The 24297-nt window shown below is 45.1% G+C and overlaps 1 protein-coding gene across 4 annotated transcripts in view; it reads left to right on the forward strand.

The window, feature by feature from the left end:
• Window positions 1–24297, forward strand: part of rptor (regulatory associated protein of MTOR, complex 1) — a 199369-nt gene that overhangs the window by 103707 nt on the left and 71365 nt on the right. For all 4 annotated transcript variants that reach the window (XM_061725000.1, XM_061725009.1, XM_061725019.1 and 1 more), the window contains exons 9-12: window positions 8181–8281; window positions 11166–11310; window positions 21685–21760; window positions 24138–24239. In XM_061725000.1, coding sequence (XP_061580984.1) covers window positions 8181–8281; window positions 11166–11310; window positions 21685–21760; window positions 24138–24239 — 424 coding nt within the window. The remainder of the gene's footprint in view (window positions 1–8180; window positions 8282–11165; window positions 11311–21684; window positions 21761–24137; window positions 24240–24297) is intronic.

The following is a 24297-nucleotide window of genomic DNA, read 5'->3' on the forward strand; positions in this document are numbered from 1 at the left end:
TACCACTTAATGCCTCCATCACTTTTTAACAATCAATAAAAAAGCATATTTAGTGCAGAAAGGTATATCAAATTTAAATAAGAAAATGTACATTTTTAAAATGTATCTTAAAAGCAAACAAAAGACCCACCTTTTCTAATTTAGGTACCTTTTTAGTTAAGATGCTTGTCCCCACACCATGCCATCGAACGGTCCACCAGTTCTCTGTACTCAGCCTTTAGTCCATCACTGATACACCCAATAACTGCAGAGTCATCTGAGGATTTCTGGTGACAAGACTCCGACTTGTACCGGAATTCTTAGGTGACCAGCGTGAAGAGGAGTGGTGAGAGTACAGTCCCCTGTGGTACTCCTATGCTGCTGACCTGGTCAGACACAACCATTCAGTCTCATAACCTGTGGTCTGTTTGTGAGGTAGTCAGTAATCCAGGTGGTTGTGGAGCATCCGCCTGTGTCTTCTGGAGTTTCTCACGTAGTGATGCAGACCGGATGTTGTTAAAGGCCTATAGTTACCGGTATTTGGATAAAATGGATGAGATCTTTATGACACTGGAACAAGCAGGGATTTCTTCCACAGCACTGGAACTTTCTCCTGGCTGAGTTTGAAGTTGAAGCGGTGCCACAGAATCCCACAAAGCTTTCGGGGCTGATGCCATCTGGACCTGGAGCCTTGTTACGGCGCCCTGCATCTTCTGATGTGGGAGAAGGCAACGATGGAGCGGCAGCAAGATTGTTCAGTGGCTTGGGTTTATCTGGTCCTCCTCCTGCTGGAAGCCTTTGATGTTCATCCATGATTGCACATCTCTTCTGCTGGAGCTTGTTCTCCAGCTTCCCCCTGGACACCTCCTTGTGGTCTCTGACCTTGAGTCTCAGTTGTTTTTGTACTGACCACAATAATTCTGTGTCCCTCCCTGATGGCTTTTTTTTGTTCATTTTGGGGAGTTCTTTAAGTTTGTTGATCCAGGGTTTATTATTGGGGAAGCACGTCACTGCTCTGGTGGTGGTGATGTTGTTGGCATTGATGTCATCTCCATGTGGTTTCTTCAGATTCCTGGGACAACCTCCTCACAGTCCTTTTGGTCGTGGGTTGTGTCAGTATGATAGATTGTAGGTGGAGGAGAGAAAGATTATGATCCACCTTTCTGACAGCAGGCCGTGCAGAAGAGCTGTATGCATCTCTGAGTCAGGGTAAAATCTGCCTTTTTTCTTTTCCTTTTACAACTGTCTGCATATAAGGTGGGTTAGTGCCGAGGCTGGCATAATAAACCCTTTCTTTACACATATATATGTATATGTATGCATGCATGCAACCAGATCTTGCAGCAGATGTAAGTGTTGTGCATATTTGAGAGTGAAGGTGAAAGGGCCTTATACCAGCCCTCCCTACAGTCTAATCTAACAAACTTTATTAGGACCTGAGGCCGATTCTGTCAGGAAGGACTAAAATGACGGACAGTGAAGTACAGAAGGACAGACATAAACAGAAGATTCTGATGGATGTTGTGTGTGTTATTGATATCCATTGCGTGTGTAGTGAATGATAAGTGGTTGTGTTGGATCTCAACCCCTAATTGGTGCAAGAGCCATAACAGTCAGAGCTGAAGAGACAAAGCAGTGGGGTTGACCTCCAACACAAGTTCAGCAACAACTCGTGATCGCAACCAAAACCTTGGGCCGAGTCACAGTTGGCGCTGGTGTGTTGGGTCAGTGTCATGGGCTAGGTGAGGTGAGGGGGTAGCGACGCACTCCTGTGCCGCAGCCTGCTCACCACTTGTTCCCCTCCACCACATCGGCACCTCTCATCCTCTCAAATAATTAGGTGTGCAACCCCGTGTGAAAGTGCTCCCATCGAGTGATGTGCATTAAAAGAGGCATGGCAAGAGATCGGCCCGGAGGGCAAGGACAGAGCGGTGGTCCGGTCTCACAACCCCACATCCAGACAGACAGACAGGGGCTCAGTAAAAAAACGAAGATGCAGCAAGGAAAATCCCTCAAGCAGCATAGCATCCCAACCGAAAGATCAATGATATCAATAAGAGAGATTAGTGTGAAAGACTTGTAAATTAGTAACGATTGAAAGAGCTACTGCAGGAAGTCACCAGCAGTAGTGGCACTATTCTAGAAATACTAATCAGAATAATACAAACAAATAATAATCCCATAAAAATCATTGCAACAATGACGTGTATAAAATATATTTAACTGCAATATATTTAACACAATACAGAAGAGACAAAGTGTAAGGACGGTAAAAAACATTGTCCCCATCAGCCTTGGTTCTGCAGAAAGCGCCGGTTCCACAGGTGCAAGTGGAGGTTTCCGATGGCAAGCTGCCATCTTCATCGCAGCTCTGAGAACAGCAAGCAATAAATGTTTATCATGTGTGTTTAGCTCCAAAGAAGCAGTGTCATTAAGTAATAGGAAGCGTGGCGGCTAAGGAACGGCTCGCTCAATCATCCCGGACATAACGCTCCAGACATTTACTTCAGGGCACAGCCCTGAGATATAAGATGCCAGCGGAGGTAATGGAAGTCACAAAATTGGCTTGCTCTGTTTCATTTAATGTGGTTTACCCAGTGTAAAATCAAATCTGAATAGATTTGATTTTAATTATTCAGTGGTTTGAGGAAGACCGACTCATATTGCTGTTATGTGGGAATTTTAATCCTTGCAGCTTTGTAGTGATGTTCAACAGCTTCACTGTGCTTATTAAATGATAAATATTATAGATCAAAGATAACATATCACTGCTGAATCAATAGTAATTCACATTAAAAACTAAAAACTGAGACAAAACAGAGCTTCAGCTTAAAATAAAGAATAAAATGGGATGACGCACCCGAACTCGACTGTGCTTATGAAGAAACAAAAAAAGAATCAGATGAACTTTGATGAAAGACGCAGGCCGAGGCTCGCGGGCATCTTTCCAGCCTCTTCATCGATTCATCCATCTCTCTGTTCAGCCGTCCACAACTACACCATCTTTCCCCCTTTTCAAACACATTACTGGACACTGAGCAGGGATATGAACTGCTGAGTGTTCATCCTTATCGCTGACTTTCCAAACATCTTTGGCAGCCGCTCAAAGGGCTGAGGAGCTGGCCAGCCCTCAACGCTTGTACAAAGGGCTTGTACCTGCCAAAAGCTCCACAGCTGCCATTATTTGTCACTTAGAGGGAGAGATGGAAGTCTCGGGTCTGGCAAAGGTCAGACACTGCAGATTCATGAGAAATTTGTTGCAAGAGCTGAATGACTCTAAACTATTATTACTTTATAGTCTCATATAGTGTCATCTTCAGATATCCCGGCTGGAAGCACCAGGATGTTTAATGTTGATAAAACCAGGATGACAGCAATGGCAGCAAGTTGTCACAATCGGATGTATAATCAGAAAAATATTAATGTATTTCTTCCTGAAAAATGTATTTTATTTAAGTGATAAATAATCAAATAAATGTAAGAAGTCGATGTACCCAAATCTTCAGAGTAACCAACGGTACATTTATCACAGAGTAGAAGTACAACAAGTACCCCACAATGACTATGGGGGAACGTTTAAGTGCGTATGTCGCGTCCTTCAATGGGGCACTGGCACAAGAGAGGTTGCTATTTTAATTCAGTCTGCTGTCACATATTTGGTTTCGGAGCCATTTGTGGCATTGCTCTTCAAACCACTTGCACATTGGCTTGATTTATCATCATTTATCATCCTCAAGCTGGATATATTCCCGTTGAGATAATACGTTAATTAAAAAAGAAGCAGTAGAATCTCTCAACTTGCATTCACCCACAAATGAAAGTTAATTTTATCTTAAAAACACTTAAAAACAATGTAAAAGTATTCACCTTTAATGAAAACAATCTCTCCATCTGGATATAATTATATATTCAAGTCAGAATCACTGATTTTTCTGCATCTTCAAATGTTCGGTTTATATCTGAAGCTGCTGTGATCTTTGCACCTCCAACATCTATTCATGTGGCTGCAATTTGTAGTGTAGGCTGGTAAATGTCACTGCATCCTACTCACTGAAGTGAACCGAGTATAATAGTACCACATAAAACACTAAATGGTCTTAGTAGTCGTTGGTTTTTATGCCTTGGATGAGGTTTTCTGCCAAAAGCCAAAATTAAACTCTGCTTACCAAAGTGTGACATCATGGCCTCACCCCAACTCCAGTATGTACACATGGCAGCCATGTAGACTACATCTGTGGATACAGAGATCAACTCCTGAAGTAATGGCCAAACATCCACAACCCAACACTGAAATGGAATAGTGTTCTGGTTGTGACTACGCTGTTTAAAAGCTGCCCTTTATAGGCATACAGAGTTCTTTTGGAAGGTACTGTTGCGTTCCTGATTGTTACCAACCCACGACGGAAGGCCCGGCCTCTACTCGCCAGGTCGGACCATTCAACTGGTGGGAGAGAGGAAATCTGGGAATAGAGGGAGCTGCCAGGGCATCGCTGAAGGCACGCTGATTATTCTGGGGAACCAGCTAAATTAGTGGCGGAGCCTATCGGCACACCGCCTACAAAACTGGCGTTAACTTCTCCACGGCTGGAAATGCAAACTGCAGAGTATCGGGTCATTGATGAGCTGGGGCATCCTTCCCCAGGAGGGGAATAGAAAAGGCCGGAGGGCAGTGGTTATCCGCTGAAGGGCTGTAAAGAGCCCCTGCAGCTGATCCAGGTCTTGATCTGACCGACTGGTGTGTGGAGCCTCCGTTATCTTCCTAAAGCTCATCCCCTCTCCCGAGAGCCGATCGTCCGTGAGCACCGCCTTGTGAAGAAACGCTCGCAGGCGGACTCTCCAAGGGCTTGGAGCTCAGGGAAACACAAATGCGTTTGTGTGGGGAGGGAATTTGTGCTTTGGAGAATCTGTGAGGCGAACACGAGGAGTCCCTGAACAGAACAAAGATCCACCTTCTGCATGACAACAAGGGCGGCCGTGCTTCCCTGCAGCTGGAGTCCCAAGGCCCCTCAGATGCGAGGGTTGTGCTGGTTCTCCTCATCGTCGGGGTCGTTCTCCAGACCCGACAGGGCCACCAGTGACCCCCCCCCCATTCCTGCAGCTTTTCTTAAGCTTAGATTCATGCATACTCCAGTCTGAGTTCAGCGTCCCAGCTGTCAACCATTAACGTCATAAACACTCATAGTGTCTTCTAAACCTCACTTTCCCTTTCCCCCTGATTTTACTCCAGTAATTGAAGGTGTTATCCTTCACCAAGAAACAAGTGACTCAGCCGCTAACGACGAGCAAATGCCCTCATCCCCCGTTTCCCCTCATTGCTCTAAATACTTTCATTAAGAGGCAAACAGTTAAGTGTTGTAAAGGTAATTTCCTTAGAGTTTGCTCTGGCGATAACTGTCACAGCGTCTAGACTCCTGCTCTCATTCCCTGTTGAAGAATAACTAAACCTCAGTTTTAAAAGGGTTTTGTGTAGCCATATGTAGCAATATATGTGTTTTCAGACAAGTCATCTTAGAGCTCATCAAAGAAAGGCAGCTGTGCAGCTATTGTCCTGAGACTTGTGTTCACCTGAGATTCATCCTCACTGAATCGCTGATGTTACTTTTCAGCAGGTGACTTGTCATTTACAGAGACTCTGTCGCTGCAGCCCTTAAAATATGTTTCAGAAGGTAAACATTTCTATGTTGAGTTGTAGTGGTGATGAAGCGCCGTTGAGGCGTGTCGTATGTGAAAAGCTGTCTGACGGAGGCTTGCTGACCTCACCAGCTGCAGTGATGCAGAGGACGCTGCGCAGGTGGCGCTTCGCATGAGAGTTGGCCGGCGCGGAGCTCGACCCGGTGTCAGATCCGTCAGGCGGGGGTGTTTACACCCGCTAACCGACGTCCTCTTGTGTAAAGGTGAAGGTGTATGTTATGAATCAAACATATCTGCTTTTTCCCATTCGCTACAATGAAACGGCTCATTCAGACCTCCTTTAACCAGTCTGAACCAGTCTGATTCTTACTTCACTTTCTGCAAATGTGCAGCAGCTATGTCCAATTGAAAAGGTGCAAAAACTCGGAGGTTAAATCCAAAAGCTTGTTGTGTCTCCACTTGTTGTACATTGTATACAGGATGAACATTTATTCAATTTGCAGTATGTAAAAGTGTCTGGATGGCTTGCAACTGCTGCATCCCATAATGCAACGTGCCAGTCAGAGGGGTCATGTGACCAGCTTCAGTTTATGACGTAGTATAGTTGTTTTTACCGTTGCATACTACATACTACATACTAACTTCTGCCCCCGGAGCACTTTGCAGTACACACGCTATATTGTACATGTAATTCTAGTATGTACAGTATATGTTCTTCATACTTAGGGCTAATATTGCTATCTATTTCGGTATTATTACAAAAAGATTCAAACAAAAACACTCAAGTATGCACCGATCAGCCGTACAGCTACGATCTCTGACAGGTAACGTCTGTAAATGCTGCTGCTCTTGTGGCGGGACCAGTCCCCCCCCAACATGGCCGTGTCCTGCCCCTACAGCAGGTCAGCGAGGAGCACAGCAACGAGGAGCGCCTCACGGCTGAACCCTGGACAGCGCTGCAGCTTTAATACCTGAGAGGAATCCCACTTTGCTGCTGTCGCTTCTTCGTCAGATGGCCTGCTGTAGCAGGCTCAGTTCTGCTCGGCTCATCTCGCAGCATCTTTTGGGTTTAGTATGTGGACTCAGCTTTGATATCCCGCCTCGACTTGCAGCGCCTTTTGGTTTTTGTTTTGTTTTTCCACCTTTCTGCCTCCCGACTGCGTTTTAGTCTTTCACAACTCCCAGCCACGGCAGTCACACGCTGTCAGAGCCTGGTATGCTGTGTCTCTTCAGTGCTTCTATTCATGGAGCAAAATTATATTTACAAAAGCCTCTTTAAATAAATATTTTAAATTACCAGTGCTGCATAATAAATTGAATATTTTTCTTCTCTTTTTTTTTGTCTGAAATGGAGAATACATCCACAAGGGCAAAGTTGGGGAATATAAAACATGTTGCAATACCTCCTTTTAAAAAGATAAAAATATGCTGAAGCTTAATGATGCAAAGGTGTTTAACTCCACAAACGAGCATTCCTTGGGGGGACTCTTACACTCGCTATTTTGGGAAAATCCAGACTTTACTCTGTTTGATTTGCATTTAATTTAAAGCGGTCCAGATGTCTTGCGCTGTACATTAGATGGCATAATCAGCCACACAAGGAAGATTAGGAGTGGGATCACTGCTAATTACACATGATGCTTTCTGGGACTTGTTCCTCTCTGTTGTCTACGCTCTTACATTAGATTATTTTGACGAGGCAATAAAGGGAACAATAAAAATGAAACTGTCATGATGCTTAAAACCATTGAAACGTGCTTGTTTTGTCATTTAGTTGTAACTATGAGAGAAAGTTCAGAGGACAGTAAAGTATCTCTGTGTTGTTTGCCAGTTTTGGTACATTTGTAGTTGATTTCCCACATCTGCTTGCCTTTCTCCTTCTTGGTTGCATTTTTTTTGTTCTTTCTTTTTCCCTTTGGGGAAACAGACGGGGTGTGAAACAGCCCAAAACGTGGCGGCCCATCAGGACATCTTGTTAAGCAGAAACCCCCCTTCGTAACATCTTTGATTCCCTGCACGAGCAGTCCGTTTCTCGTGAATAAAGCCACCTTTTCCGGGACGTGTTCGGCCCCAGAACTTATTTGCATTGGGGCTGTTTGGATCCCGCTGCATGGCGGTCACTATTTGTCTTTCATGAATAAGATTTCAGATGACATTAGAGGAGGTGCTCCCTGTTCCAGCAGGGGCCTGCAAGCTTCCCAAATATTTAACTTGCAAGCTTCCCAGTCTGAAAGATGAATCAGCAGAAAGGTTTATTTCATTCTGTTTAATCTTATAAAGACATCCAAGTTATTGCAACATAACAGCTACATGAAGCATTTCTGGATGTAGATCTCTGCTTGTTCTCTGCTTTTGCTTGGTGGTAATCATTTCTCACATTTGCTCTGGGGTACACATGCTTTCATAAAAGGACATGAATATTCAACAGTCGGCCTCTGCCAGTAAGATACGGAGTCTGTAAATATGTATTTCTTCCCGTTGTCTTGTTGTGATAATGGTGCAGTTTGCCCTCAGAGTAAATCATGTGACGTGCAGGGACCGTGGCTGACTCAGCGCCGTGTGTGTTGCAGGATCCCTGGCAGGCTGAACGACCGGCGCACGCCGCTCGGAGAGCTCAACTGGATCTTCACAGCCATCACTGACACCATCGCGTGGAACGTGCTGCCCAGAGGTGAGGCTCCCTGCATGCAGAGGCGGCTTTTGTTTTTACGGAGCCACAGGATTCTGCTCACCAGAGGTGTCGGGGAAATTTAGTGACATTTTGGACACAGTGATGTTGCTGAAAACAGAAAAATGAAGGCAACATTCTCATATGGAGCTCCCAAAGCAGGATGTGAAACTCTAACCGTGCATTCACACCGAAAGCGGCACGGGCGTCATTTTCTATGAAAGCTCGCTGCAAGAGGCGTCGGAGGCGTTGGGAGCGACGCGATGTTTTGAAATTTGAAGTTGAGAGAATCTCAACTTTATGCAAATGAGCAGCGTCCAATCACAGACCGGGATTCCCAAAGCAAGAAGCCTCAATGCACATTGTACTTTCGTGTACACACAAACGTACACTCATTCACAAGCATACATGAGCATAGCTGTGCACTAACAAACTTATTTTTATCTGGAAATAATATATTTGCGTCTCGCAAACTGACACTTTAGCTGATTTGACTGCTGTTTTTACCTGAACTCTGCTCATGTGAAACACCTAACTGATGGTTGAGGAGCTGGATGGTCGGAACTATTTAATTTACTACATCGATCCAACACAAAATCATTGAAAACAGTGCTTATTAATCACAAAACACAGTTTACACATCATGACCAAATCCGTTACGCCCCGCTGTGTCAGTGTTCACCGCAGACAGACTGCAGCTTCACCAGGACCAACGGCTCGCTGACGGTTCCTGTTGATCCAGGACCAACTTTGTTACGGAGCATCAAACTCACTCTTGTCTCCACGGAAATAACACCAAAATTGGAGAAGGCTTCCCAAAACGCGACCACAGGCAATTGACGCTTTCGGTGTGAATTCACAGTAAAATGTGAACATAGAAGCCACCAACAAAATAATGCATTTTTTTGGTTGGTTTTTTTATTTTTTATTTCTTTTTTTACATCTTTTCAACACCTCAGCAGCTTTGATGAAGTCTGTGCAATCAGGCCTTTTCTTGTTTTAACAGTTCCTGGTTTCCTCTGTCCTCCACTGCTGCACTGAGTCGTCCTGAAGTCCCAGCGCGGTCGATCTCTTTCCTCAGCTGAACAACTTCATGAAAACACAGTGAATGCAGTCAGACTTACCTGGAATCATATTAGACTTCAGGTTTTGTCTGCACTGTGCCCTTAGATGACTTTCAGTGTCGGTAGATGCTGTAAAAATGAAATGAGATGTTTCCTGCCTCGCTGGGTGTTCATTCAAGGTGTCACATCAGGAACAAATGTTCGCACAGATTTCTCTGCAAAAAATGAAAAGTCTGTCTAAAGAAACTTCTGTGGTTTTAAAACGTATGAAACTTTTTATGGCAAGTCGTGCGGTGTAGTAACATCTGGACCTTTGGGTCTCTGAGCAAAATAAACAAACGTATTATATCAGAAAATAACCGTTTTTCTTCTCAGTGACTGAGAGAAGGTTCGTCAGCTCTGATGTCCATGTTTCATGTCTTTCTCCAAATGGAAACTTGCATAACGAATGTAAAGTTGTCTTCCACCTCCCGAGAAGATGCAGATCTCACCGTCCATTAAATGCAGCAATAATAATCATTTATAAACTATTATATTGTCCTCATAATCATCTCAAATAATATCCAGAAGTAGAAAATCAGATTTTCGATCCATATTTTGTTGAGAAAAGCTGTAAATGATTGTGGGAAGCAGGTGTGTAGAGGAGCATGAAGACCCCTGTTGATGCTGGAAGAAAGATGAGCTCGCAGAGACATCACAGGCGCTCTAACAGGCGCTCTAACAGCTTAATTTAAAATGTGTCGGCAATGATGAAAAATGAAATGTCCCAGGTGTCGTGGCTTTCAGCAGGCCCAAATCGGGCCACCAAAAAAAACCAACCCTGCAGTTCTCAGGCGTCAGCAGTACTTTTAGACTTTAAGAGCGTCCCCAGTGTTTGAAATGGTGAAGATGTTGATATAAAATGCCAGAGGAGCAGTGCAGGCAGGCTGGCTGCTCAAATTGAGATTAATTGTGTTCAGTGCTTCTCGCACAGTAATTGGTATATCACTTCCAGCCATAATTTGGCCACCAGCATGCGCAGGCGTACTGTACACACGGCCACCCAAAGCTCTGCATCACGACGACGCCCAGCACTGCCGGAAACCACCCAGAGCCTTCGTTCACCCTTGTAAAAACACTTCTGTTCCCCCACATGTGAGCATGTTCTGTATTCACCAGGCGTACACACAGATCCGCTCAGTGCCCACCTGTCTCCCGTATACGACACACATCAACACAGGCGCCCGCTCAGAGGCAGCTCAGACTCCCGGGAGACAAACCGCAGCCCAGCTAGAATAGCAATGTGACAACACTGATGGCTGCCAAAGCTTTTTAAAACCCCCAGGCCCCCATGTTAATGAAGCGGCCCACATCACAGAGAATCCCTGTAATAAAGGTGCTGCACACACTTAATCCCACTCACACACGGACACACTTTCCGCCGCCTCACAGCCACGACGGGCCCTGGAGTTTTTGAAAAAAAAAAGCATAAGCCGAGAGGGAGGCTTGGGATTGTCCCGGCCCCATTAAAATGAATCAGTGAAGACATTAATGAGCTGATGAAAATGTGGCCACGGCACTTCTTTTAAAGCTGCGCTTCACTGTCCTCTGGATTCTGGGCGAATGCACACAAAGCAGCCTGTTTTCCTCCAAAGTGGCCACTTTGCTCTAATTAAACTTCTCTCGTTCTTTTACCCACTTTTCCTTGTTATTTTTTTCCGTCCCTCTTGCGAGTGGTTTTTTCCCCACTCGCATTCTTACATTTGGGTTAATTGAATGCGCTCCGTGTCCCTCTTCTGTCTTCAGCGTGACAGATGACGTCTGTTCTCTCTCCCCGACTCCAGACCTGTTCCAGAAGCTGTTTCGGCAGGACTTGCTGGTGGCCAGCTTGTTCCGCAACTTCCTGTTAGCCGAGAGGATAATGAGGTCGTACAACTGCACGCCAGTCAGCAGCCCCCGTCTGCCCCCCACGTACATGCACGCCATGTGGTAAGACACACACACATGCACACACATGCACAGTAGCTTAATAGTGCGGGACATTTAAGATTGTTGATCAGGATGTGGAGCAGCACTTGTGGGAGGTTTGGAAAAGCTAAACTGGTGCACATCAGTCCTCGTAGCTCTGAACAGGTTTGGAGGGGTTCGTCTGCAGATTCCACGGTTAGGATCTTCTACAGATGTTCAACAGGATGTAGATCAGAACTCAGAGTAGTCAGTTTCAAGTTATTTCAGCGATTGTTGTTGGTTTTTCTGTCTTTAATGGACCCACACAGTTAATGTGCTGCTTGCAGCGTTGTCCTCAGAGATGCAGAACTTTGGTCGGTTCAATGACTGAAAAACACTTTTCTCACACTTTTTCCCCCCAGTGTAACAGAACAATGGCTATTATGATGCAACCAGCTGATTATCAACAGTTAAATGGGTTCACAGCTAAATTTGTCAACATTTCGAGGGTGGCACATTTAAACTCAGAAAATGACACCCTCACACAGTCACCATCCATCCAGAACACACCTTCCCAAATTAACACGCACTTTCCCAAACTCTGCTTTGTAAAATGTTCCCACATTTGAGACGAGGAGGATCTGTTGGCCCTGGGGTCGTTTCCACCAGCAGCAGCCTGTTCACACCCTGCTAATGAAGTAAACATGCAGAGTAAGCCAATAATAAAAAACACAAATGAATAATGAATACTGGGCTAGGTTGGATAAGACCGTTTTCTCACGAGATCACGGGTTAGCGTTGCATCACGGCTGCGTAGACATACTTTTACTATGATTGTAAAAACCAACCCAAAGCAACGCCTTCAAGTGCCAAAGAGTTTGACGAATCACCCGTTTGTGGTTTGCTGGGAGTAAAATGGGAGTTAAAAGTCCAGCTGGTGCTTGGGAAGAGTTCCCCGTCCAGCCCCGCTACCCACCTGCGTCAGGTTCCTCATGAATCTCTGTTACTTCTGACCACCATCTGTGGTTATAATGGGGTGCATTTCCATCTAAACGATGGAACCAGATGGTTAAAGTCGTGTCGTACGGTAGAGTGAGCTATCCCTCATAGAAGCGCCTTACTTGCCGCGTTCATCATCGCTCCAGATGCTCTCCGTTCGGCATGTCTTGTTCTGTCGTTGGTCTTCACGACTCCCCAGGTTATGAAAAGTCTGTTCTACGACGGCCAGTAGAGACGTCTCCTCACCCGTATGAGCTTATAACTGACCAACTGAAGGCTGGTTGTGTCTCCAGCTCTGATTCACATCATAACTCAGGTGAACACAGAAGTACATGGGCCGTAATAAACTGTATCCCTCATACAGATTATAAGCACTTATTCCCAGAATGCTTTTATATTTTCTATATGCGAGCTCAAATAGGCGACCGTGTTACCTGGCTCCTCAGGGGTTCTTCATTTATGGTTGTATAAGATTAATAGCCTCTGTCAAGTTAACACAAAGATTATAAAATTACAGAAAAAAAATGCTTGAATAACTCTCACAGCCTCTCGAAATAATTATTGGGAAGCTCTGAGCTAAATATGGAGGTGTTTTTAAATACTTGTGCCCTCTCACGCATGCAGCTCTGCCGTTGTGTGTTATTCCCTTAATTAGCATTTTTTATTTAGATATATGGAGTTTTGCTTCATGTATTCATCTCTTCCTTGTGGTCCAGGCGAACACGATCTCTGGTCTCGGTGCGAAGAGAAAAGAAAGTGTAACCCTCCACCACAATATTATTGTGGGTGTGTTTTTAGCAGAACACGACCGCTCTTAGCTCTTCATCAGCCACTTACTGCAACACAGATGCTGTAAGTGAGACGATGACAAATATGAAAGATTCCACGCTGTTTAAGATTTTTATTGCATCATAAATTGAGGGCGATGAGTAAAGCAGCGTGGATGCAGTGAAATTTAAATGACTTATTAGACAAAAAACATGTGGTGATCAATGACATAATGTTAGCATTGTTTGTTAAGGAACTAATTGAGCGTTTGCTAGATATTGATAGTTTTTTTTGGGGCAGATGCTGATGGTTTTCCTTGTTGGCTTCTGGCCTGAAGTGTGATGAATGAAATCCAGGACTTGGATCTTCACTCGGGCTGCGACTAGTGCTTATTTTTGTGGTTGACTGTTTTATTTTTTCCAATTGGTCGATTGATCAGTGATTATTTCCGTCGTCCACGCATGCTGGTGAGAAACGAAAGCCATTTATCGCCAGAGTCACATTCACCGCTGCAAAGCTGCAAGATACCCGCCCTCCGTGATGCCGCTTGTTGCTGCTCGTTCAGTCCCACTCTGCCACTCATCAGTGCTCGTATGTTTTCCCTCGTTAGTGAGCTACAAATGTATGTAATCGTCTCTGAGGTAACGACACCGATTTTCATCAAATTGATTCGTATGTAACACATTGCCACTAAAAGTCCTGAGTTGACGGAATTTTATAATCAGTTAGTTGTGCAATCGTTGGAGCCCAAAATTTTAAATTGGATTTTAAAATGTCATTATAAGGATTTTAGTGTGAGATATAAATCAAAAGATATGTATTAGTTTATAAATGTCAGAGCGGTCTGGTTTAGTGCTTTATCTTAGGGCTCTTTGTGCTACGTTCACTGTTAGGAAAATGATATGCTGTATACTATTGCTATGTTATCATTTATGGACCAAAGTGGACCAAACACTGCAACTGCTGCTCCGTGCATTTGTGTTGCAGCGCCAAACAATAATAATGGAAATGAGCAAGATCATAAATATATAAAGTACCAGAGAACAGAACGTGCAGAACGTGCACGTGTCCTGAAGATTTCAGTCACTTGTGGCCAAAGCAAGCTTCTGTGTTCACACTTGGTATTAGAATGTGCACCAAGGTCACTAATAAAGCTTGAGCTTCGCTCCGTATGTGCAGATCAACAGACACGCCATTTCCACTTGCAAATAAAGGATGCTATTTTATCTAAAGCTGCCAGAAGCAGCAGCGAGGTCTAAGTTGCAAAAAATGTAAGATAAATAAAATACATGTTTAACCCTCACAGGCCACGGTGTCTACCAGGATTAGACCAGTAGTGCTGGTTTGAGTGGGCAGCTCCTGGATCTGTCCCAGCACACTTTGGTGTTCAGAATATGGATGAAAGTGTCACAGATCACCTCTGAATGTGTCCCACGTACTGGGATCTTAATGTGTCCCCGAAGGTGCTGGGACCTGGTGTTGGTCATGGCCGCTGGTGATCCGGTATTTCAGTTTGTTGTTGTTTGTAGGATGGCGTCAGAGCTTGTGCAGACCTTGACACAAAGCACATGATTTTTCATTAAGGAGTTTTCCTGGCCCTCAGATTTCTCCGGTGGGGGTGAATCATTCACAGAAAACTTTTGGTTCATGTTTTGTGTAATTTTTCACCACTGGAGGGGAAACTATAGCAGGGAGCCGAGCAGCAGCAGCAGCAGCAGCAAAGCTCTGAATCAGTCGTGGCTTTCTGACGAAGCCCTCTCCACATGTGGAGTGAGCTGCACATATTTCTGCACCTCGGGCTGCTGGTGCCGTAACATGGCAGGACACTGAGTGGAGCACTGGAGCGAGTCTGGATGTGCTGTTGAACATCACCAGGTGCAACAACCAGCATGCAGGCGGTGGGGTGGCTGTTCATTACGAACAGATGCTGCTGCTCAGGCTTTCCTTCAGAGGCCATTTAAGAACAACAACCGTGGAGAGTTGGTGTCTCTTCACTCCGACGCTCCGGTGCAGCATCCCGGATCACTTCTTTGATGCTCCCACTGTGTATGTTTTGCACCTTTTTTATTTATTTTTTTTATTGAGTCCAGAATAAATGTGGTTCTGGTGAAACAGAAAGGCCGTTGTTAATGTCTGAATAACAATAAAGTTGATGTCACCTGCTTGGATTCCTGATTTTATGCAAGTCCGGGTGAGCCTCTGAGTTTGCTGCTGAACCGACCATGTGACATCGATGAGATCCAGTCATGATTGGTCATTATAAAAATACTGTTTTAAAAAGATATTAAGCCGCTTCACACTTTGACTTTGCCTGGACATCTGTCTTTAATAATCACTAGTGTAATAAGTCAGAGAAGAATGCTCCATGTTGCACCGGCTCCTAATGAGACCAGCGCTCTTCCTTCCCTTTACTTACACAGCTTAAAACTCAGCTCTAAGTGCTTTTCGGTTTCCCCGGCTAACTGATTTGTCCTCCATGTATTCTCATTAGCACTCTTGTTTATGCACTCACAAGGCTCCTGCTGTCCATTGACTTTACATGCGCCGTGTAAGAGACATTATCTCATCATCTATCTCCCTTCAGCTGCACAAACGATCCTCCATTCTCTTCTTGATCTTCTCAGAACGCTTCCTTCCACCTCTCCCACTCATTATCTGGCCTGTGTAGGGGAATAGAAGAAAAAGCAGCTCCGTCTCTTAGCCTCCTGGAGAGGCTTGTTGTGTAACAGCCTGGCATCTCTTATCGTAAGCAGGGCTGCTGCTTACTCCTTGTGCAAGCAATAGCCCTTTTTTTCTCGCTCTTATGGGCCCATTATTTAGGATTGGGGGTACATTGCTGTGTTTACTGCCCAAGAAATTGGGAGTTGCACTTTATTTCACTAAAGCCCATGCAGTATTAAGCAGGACGGAATAAAAACAACGTTGCTTTGACAGCGCTGGAAACAAAACTGAGGGAACAATAAAAAGTAGAAACAGCAGATAAAGGCGAGTTGGAAAATGAAACTTAGGATGAGTGGAGAAGGAAGCGGGGCTCGTGGAGAAGAATGATGTTGGTGCCCACGTGCAAACAGCTGTTGTTATTCAAATGGAGCAGAATATACCGGAGCAAATAAACCCGAGGCTGATTACTTCCTTGAGGGCAGTTTCAGTGTGGGAGTGTGCATCTACTTATACGCGTGCATGTTGCTGCAAATAGGCTCTGCAGGCAGCCGGAGAAAAGAGCTTAGTCAGGTGCCAAATGGTCCCCTACGTTGCTATGTGGTCGGCTGTGCCCTCATCTCACACACACGCACAGCTACAGCACACGCACACCCGCACACACACACGTGACGGTGGCTGATGACTCACTCAGCACTGGCAGGCGAGGCGGCGCTGTTGTGCTAAGCAGTGCAGCGGCCTCCTCCCAACGGCACGTCCCCGCTGATCAGGCTGCTCTGTCGGCCCGTTTCCCCGCCGACGGGTTACATAAACACCAGAAGGGATGGATACGTGTTGGCAAGATTTCCCACACTGATTCCAACCACAGCTCTTAAAAGTTACCAAACAAGAAGAGGCCGTTTGTGTTGAAGGAAAACACACACGCATCCACGTGAGAAAATACGATGTCAGTATTTTAACTTCTTCATGTGCTCACTTCTCAGCTCTTCCCAAATTATTCCTTAAAACCATGATTAGGAGGTAAAATCACAACAAACCCCCCGTGGAGGATGTTTGACCAGATTTGACCGGCATCAAAAGACCAGACTCTTGGTTGGGATGGGAATCAAGAACCGTTTCTTGTTCAGAACCGGTTCCCAGTGTTTCAATTCTTTGGAATCGTTTGGAAATTTTGCAAACGATTCCCTTTTCGATTCCAGTGGGAATGAACGATGTCCTCATGCACGTTGCATAAGTCAGCAGTCAATAGTAAACATGGCGCCCAGGTGACCAAACGCTCAACAGTCTGGTAACATTTCAGTAAAAAAGACGACAACAAGACAACTTGCAATACTTGCCAAGTCAATATTTCATCAAAAGGAGGAAATACTACAAACATGCAAAAACATTTGCACACACAGCATGCAATAACAATCAATGTCACGTTTTCAATCCGCTCCGGACCAACGTCAGTAATTCTCAACCCAGCAGCAGCAGCAGCAACATTAGCATGTCCTTGGCTGACTACATGCATTACTGCAGGTAACTAATTACCGAACATGCCTATCATATTAGCGCCATTTGCCTCACAAATGAGAATTGATAAGGGAATCAATTAAGAACCGAATCGTTAAGCAGAATCAAAAATGGAATTGGAATCATAAAATCGTATCAATTCCCATCCCTAGTCGTTGGCCCACAAATCTCAAGTCTTTTGAACGTTTCATCAACGCCGTCAACAGTTTTTAACAGCCTCGTTGTGCAATACAGGCAACCCGAAAAGCCGCCCGATGTTTACGCCAGGGGGTTAGCAGACCAGGACATTAACTTCTTTGAAGAAAAGAACAAAAAAAAAGGGTTGGTGGGTTTGGTTGCGGCTGCAGAGCAAAGGTATGAAGACCCGGAGGACTGCAGCAAAGCTGAATCTGAGCACGAGAGGTGCAGGGTCACGAGCCAAGTCAGCAGGAAGACCTTAGAGAGGGACGATCCTGACGTGTCAGCGAACCTGCCGACTGTCAGCCCTCGGCTGATGAGCTGATAGCCTTCAGGGACGGCGTGTGTGTGGTGACGGCATGTGTTTGGTGATGGCGTGTGTGCCGTCAGGTGTGTGTGTGGTTACGCCGCGTGTGTGGTTACGCCGCGTGTGTGGTTACGGTGTGCGTGTGGTAACGCAGCTTGTGCATGTGGTAACGCCGCGTGTGCGTGTGGTGACGCCGCGTGTGCGTGTGGTGACGCCGCGTGTGCGTGTGGTGACGCCGCGTGTGCGTGCGGGTGACGCCGCGTGTGCGTGCGGGTGACGCCGCGTGTGCGTGCGGGTGACGCCGCGTGTGCGTGCGGGTGACGCCGCGTGTGCGTGCGGGTGACGCCGCGTGTGCGTGCGGGTGACGCCGCGTGTGCGTGCGGGTGACGCCGCGTGTGCGTGCGGGTGACGCCGCGTGTGCGTGCGGGTGACGCCGCGTGTGCGTGCGGGTGACGCCGCGTGTGCGTGCGGTTGACGCCGCGTGTGCGTGCGGTTGACGCCGCGTGTGTGGTCACGGCGTGTGTCTGGTCAGGCGGCTTCATCCCAGCCCTCCAGGTCGTCATCCTTCCTCTCTGCAACCCCAACAAATTCCACCAAATCTTGTTTTTCATCTCGGAGTATGTGATCCCACGTTCTGTAAAATGTCCAATAGATCTTTCCTTGATTTTCTCAAAGACATATTGATTGATTGGTAAAGGCTTCTTCAACTCTTCTTGTCTTAGATGTTTGAGGTGAGACTGGAACTTTGAATATGTCACTAAGGAGCCTCTCTGCTGTTTGGTTGTTTTCTGTTCCTGGGCTCTTTTCCCCAGAGGATATCACAACACTCGATTAAAGTTTCAGGAAACTGTATAAACCTTTGGAAAGTGAGCACTAAAGTGTTTTAAAAATGTAATAAACGGAGGCATATGTGCTCCTGAGCGCCATGTAAAGTCTCCACATGAGCAGTAATTTTTCCTGGATGTTGGCTTAAATGTTTTGCAAGTTTAATGAGGTCTAGTTTCTCTCCGATCAGGTTGTTAATGCCACCGAATCCCTGCATGATGAGCAGCATCTGCTCTTAATACAGCAACACTGTCTGCTTCTCACTGTTGATATTCCTCTGCCGCAGGGCTATTTTCCTCCGCCTCCGGTGCTCTGTAGCGTTCACTGTTTGCATGCCGCACATTAATCATCCTTTGTGTCTTCAGCACTGTGCTGTTAACCAGCAGTGTTACGCTTTGATATCACTCTTCAATACTGAGAAAAGCTATTTAAGCAGCCAAAAGAGTCTCGGTGTGAACTCGTTCTCACTCGTTCAGCACTAGATTACACTGCAGTCTGTACCGACCGGGGAAAAGGAATTAACCCTGAACTCTTATACTAGCTGAGAGGGAAATGCCCCGGCGAGGTTCTGAGATCCGTCCGCTGTAAGGAGGAGACGCTGGAACGTAGAAGAGAAGGTAGAGAGGCAAGGTTTGATGTGAGTTGCATAACCCCATGAATTAGAAATGATGACCATGAGGAGAAGAGCTGGTGTTTAAAGGGGGATTAAGGGCTCCTCTGCCCTCTCCAGGACCGGGGTGTGGGAATTCAGAGAAGAGCTGGGGGATGTGAGCCGGGGAAGAGGGGTTTCTGCAGCCAGGGACCAAGTACAGTTTTTTGTGTTCTTTTTTTACTTGTTGCTACCTGGTAGAAGTAGACTCGAATGAGAGGTCGGGGGATGGGGGGGGGGTAGCGTCACTAATCGATCACAAGCTCATAGTTATTGTTTTATGACTGTTGTTGAGGAAATAAGTTATTGGCGACAACATCCCAGGTCCAAAAAGGTTCTAAAATGCAATTAAAATCAGGCCCCAGTGACCAATCCAAATCTCCGAAAACCATATTTTTTCACATATAGAATAGCATATGTTGCTCTCAAAGGTGTTTTTGGTTGTTTTTTTTAAAGCCAAACTTTTCAGCTTAAATGTTTCTGGGTTCGGATGCACCCTTGTTTTCAGAGATGCAGGGGAGTATCCTGCCGATGTCTTCTTTACTCCGGTCTCTGTTTCCAAAAACTACCCGAATGTGATGCAACAGGCCACTTTGGGCCTCCGTCTGCTTTTAAAGGAGCTATGTTAATGATATCATACTGAATACATTGCATCGATATACCTTTATCATATAATGTCATGTTATACATTAGATGAGGATCGTTATAGCAACTTTCTGTTGAGGACCATTATTCTGAAATTGTTTCACAATTTATTGTATTTTCACAGATTAGTGAAGTAAAGTGCCCGTCTGAGAGACCCTGCCTTTCTAAGATGCTATTTTTCTATCCAATCAGGTCAATAATCTAGTTCCAGCTATTTCTTTTTCATATCCTGTAATTTTTGAGCCGTTTGTTAGCAGTGTCTCCATTTTTTGAGCTACTTTGCTTCCATCTTATCGGGAGGAGAAATGGTAAAACATCCTGTTTCTATGTTGTGTCGTGCACTTTCCATTTCTTAAAGTGCATGAAAAAGTGTTTTTTTACCCTCCCAGAAGTCTCATTATGATAATAACTCCTGTCTGTTGGAGAAACTGTGGGAATCAAAATGCAAACCATTACCATGTTTTCTGGGACTGCCCTGTCATGAAGGATTACTGGAAAGAGATACACAAAGTCCTACAGGATATCTTCAAATGCGAAATACTCCTCGATATTAAGACTGTTTTTCGGACACGTACCTCAGGACTGGCCAAAAAGAGATAAACATTTAATGAATATCCTGCTAGTGGCCTTTAAAAAGACTATTACAAGGAAATGGTTATCACAGGAGAGCCCGAAGGTATGGATGGAAATTAAAATGGAGAAGATAACGGCATTTATTAATCATAAATTGGAGAAATTCACCTCATCCTGCTAAAACTGGGTCAACTACGTCACGCCCCATAGGCCTGATTTTATTTTCTCAAGTCAATGACTCTGTTATGTTGAAAAGATCGCTCCCACTTGGACATAGTAGTTTTTGGTGGTTTGTCTTTCTTTTCATTGTTTGGACATAAAACAAAAACTTTATTCTGACATTTAGGACAGACAATAGATGTATTAAGTATTAAGGCTGTTCGATTAATCGATTTTAAATCGTAATCGCGATTATGTAATTAGAACGATGTTAAAACGTGAAACTCGTAAAATCAATTTCACTTCTTTTTTTTTTTTTTTTTTTAACCTTTTCTGCACACATATTAATGATTGATTGATGGAAATACCTCTCAATACCTGCGACAAGTGCCCCATCGGAGAGGCTCTTTAGTGTAGGAGGGGGCGTTGTAACATGCCACCGGGCATCCCTCAAGCCAGATGCGGTAGACCGGCTCGTGTTCCTTGCAAAAAACTTGCAAATGTGAATAGCAAATGTAATGAGTGACATTACACACCTCTACCTCCTTCATGGGTTGCATTATTATTTAGCATGCAAAGACCCAGTTTAGTTTAATTAGAAAATGTCTTGTTTTATTTAATTGGAAATATAACTTACTGTATGTTTGCAAGTGCTGATTTGCCGATTTTTTTTTTTTCAGAGATAAAACTTTGTTTTATTATATTTTTTAAAACTTTTTTTCAACTTATTTTACAGAGTTTTGCACTTTATTCATAAATTTTTGGTTTAATAAGAGCAAAGTTTGCACTTAAAGCCGAATGGGGCAAATGTTCAATAAAAAAACAGCATATTTGAAATCATTTCTTTGCCTTTTGTCAATTCACAAAATAATCGTAATCGGATTTTGAGAGAAAAAAAATCGAGATTTTATTTTTGGGCAAAATCGAACAGCCCTATTAAGTATGTATACATGATGTACCGGATGTCAATTCTATTAAAAAAAAAAAAGAAAATGGTTGTGTTGGTGGGGGTGCAGTCATTAATAAAGGAGCATAAATGAAGCCATCTTGTATGGATCTGAATGTGATGTGATTTGCTGACGTTCCTCCCAACATATGATGCATTTCTGATGTGGTTTGTGTCTGTGTGTGATCTCTGCAGGCAGGCGTGGGATCTGGCCGTGGACATCTGCCTCTCTCAGCTGCCCACCATCATCGAGGAGGGCACTGCCTTCAGGGTAAGTGTGTGTGCACTGAAAGCTTTGAAAGAGCAGAGCTGTGTGAGTGTGTGTGTGTGTGTGTGTGTGTGTGTGTGTGTGTGGCAGTCTTTGTGGTTATTGACCATCAGTCTCTGATAGATGTCCTCTGTCCTCCGCTGATGTCTGTAAACACCACCCGGCTCTTGTTTGTGCTGCAACTTTACCTCCATCAGCATGATCTGGAGTAACGCCTCCGACACACACACACGCTGCCCGGGGATTGCAATGTACAATGTCAGGTCTAATAACTCAAGTGGGGATGTCACATTAAAGAAAGAATGTCAGAAACCACTGGACCTGCACTTTTCAGCCGCCCGAGTGTTTATGGTTGTATTTACTGACGCGGCAGGCGGCGGGGGCTGTGATGGAGATGCTGAGTGGGATGAAACCGCCTCCCGAGAAGCCGCTTGAGCCGATGGCGGCTTCATCCATCCGTGGGTGTGAGCGAGCGCACGGCTCAGACTCCGGGCAGGTCGGAGCAGCAACATGTGCCGTGTGAGGAAAACTACTCTGGGAAGTTTCCCCCCCCCCTCCCTCTTTCCCTCTCCCCTCTGCTTGGCCTTCAGAGGTGGACATCTCCTCCATCACTCCCCTGGGAGTAGTTTTCCACCCGCACCGCTCCTCCACTTTCTCTCGCGCCGAGGCCCAAAGCACTTACCGGCACCGTAATTGACACTCAGCGGACCAATAAAGAAGATCTTCCTGCTTTGTCTTGATTTCTCTTTCAGGACACTTAAAGTCCACGCTGATGTGCTTCAACTTTCAGCTGTGCAGGTTTCTCTGAGAGGTCGCCACACCTGACAATGGTATATTTGGGATAGTTTCCTAATTCAAAGTTTTCTTTGCAGCTCTGAATAATTAGCTCTCATCTGCACACCTTACTGCCCTTTTTTTTTCATTTTTTTTTGCTCCCTATGTTCTCCGTTGTCCTTCAGAAGCCAGTTGCTTGAAACTGAAACAGAGGTGGACATAGAATTCTATGAACTCTAAGAGATACTTTTGGTTTCTTGGATTTTTTTTCTACATGTGCAAAGTGAAAAAGTCTTTAATGAGGTATCAGAAAATGAATTTCTGACTGAAGGACTGCAGTTCTGCCGCCTCGGCCTGTGAGTGGGGAGACCTCCACAACCACCGCTTAAACCTTACCTTTTCTATGACCTGCAGAATACGGTGAAATACTTCTCCCTCTAATTACATGAACTAACTCAATGCAGGGAGGAATTCCACCAATCGTGTTCAGCTAAGCAGATGGCATCAGTTTATCAATGCTCATACAGCCACATGGACAAGGGATTCTCTGGGTTCAGGAGCATCTGGAGTGGACCAGGACACGGAGAAACCTCTGCCACGTGCAGACGGACCAGTATTCCAGACACTGTTTGGGGAGAAAATAGCCCAGACGTAAACTTCTGCCAGGTCCAGAAGCCAGTGCCCTCGGGAAAGGCAGGATTCATGCATAAAAGTACAGTTTAGAGCAACATTTACTGGCTCCAGTACCACATATTTACTGGAACACCCAGATATTTCTCAACAAGGTGATGCAAACCTTAAGATGTGTTTCCAGGAAGGACGAGGCACAATAACTAAAAGGCTTATCCTCAGGGACTTTTGTGGCCTTCAAGTAGGAATGTCAAGATTACAAAATGGTAAAAGTGTCTCTGTTTGAGCTTCTTCTGGAGTACGTCGCTGTTCTGAAGTGTAGAAATTGATGTTTATTAAGGAAAATGAAGGTAACAAAGGACAAGCATGAGAAAAGTACATGTAAGTGTTCTTATTTGTTCTTGAACAAGGCGCGTTGTACAATTTGAGTACAAATATACTGACATTTCAGTTTCTTTTGTCAGTTGTGTTCAAAGTAGAGATTCTCACTCTTTTAAATAAAACAAGCACACAGTGGTTTTCACAGATCAGTGGATTGAATATGTTTGTTTGCTTTGATTGTGTCAAAATAAATCCTAACCGTCTGGAGGAGCAACTTTCACATTTCTGCTCTCCGTGCCGGTCACATAGTCCGCAGAACGCCATCGCGATTCGCGGTGCCGTTTCAACACATGACACGCTGAAACGCGGTGCAGCCGTGAGCTGATCCATCAGGCAGGCTGCCATGGCAGCAGAGAGAGAGGCAGCACGGGGAGAAGGTGATCATGATGGATCAGGATTTATGTTGCTGCTGCAGTGGCGTGTCACTCCTGAGCTCATTAAATCGGCCCGGTTATGAAATGATGGGCGAGTAGCAGAGAACCGTGTGCGTGTGCGTGTGCGCGTGCGCGTGCGTGTGTGTGACAGAGCGAGAAAATGAGTAAGCACATTAACTTCTGGAACACAGTGATTATTTTTCCCGCTTTTTCTTCCACAGCACAGTCCCTTCTTCGCAGAGCAGCTGACGGCGTTTCAGGTTTGGCTGACGATGGGTGTGGAGAACAGAAATCCTCCTGAGCAGCTCCCCATCGTACTGCAGGTACACACACACACACACACACACACACACACACACACACACACACACACACACACAC

The sequence above is a fragment of the Cololabis saira genome, chromosome 1 (assembly GCF_033807715.1).
Source record: "Cololabis saira isolate AMF1-May2022 chromosome 1, fColSai1.1, whole genome shotgun sequence".
NCBI lineage: Eukaryota > Metazoa > Chordata > Actinopteri > Beloniformes > Belonidae > Cololabis > Cololabis saira.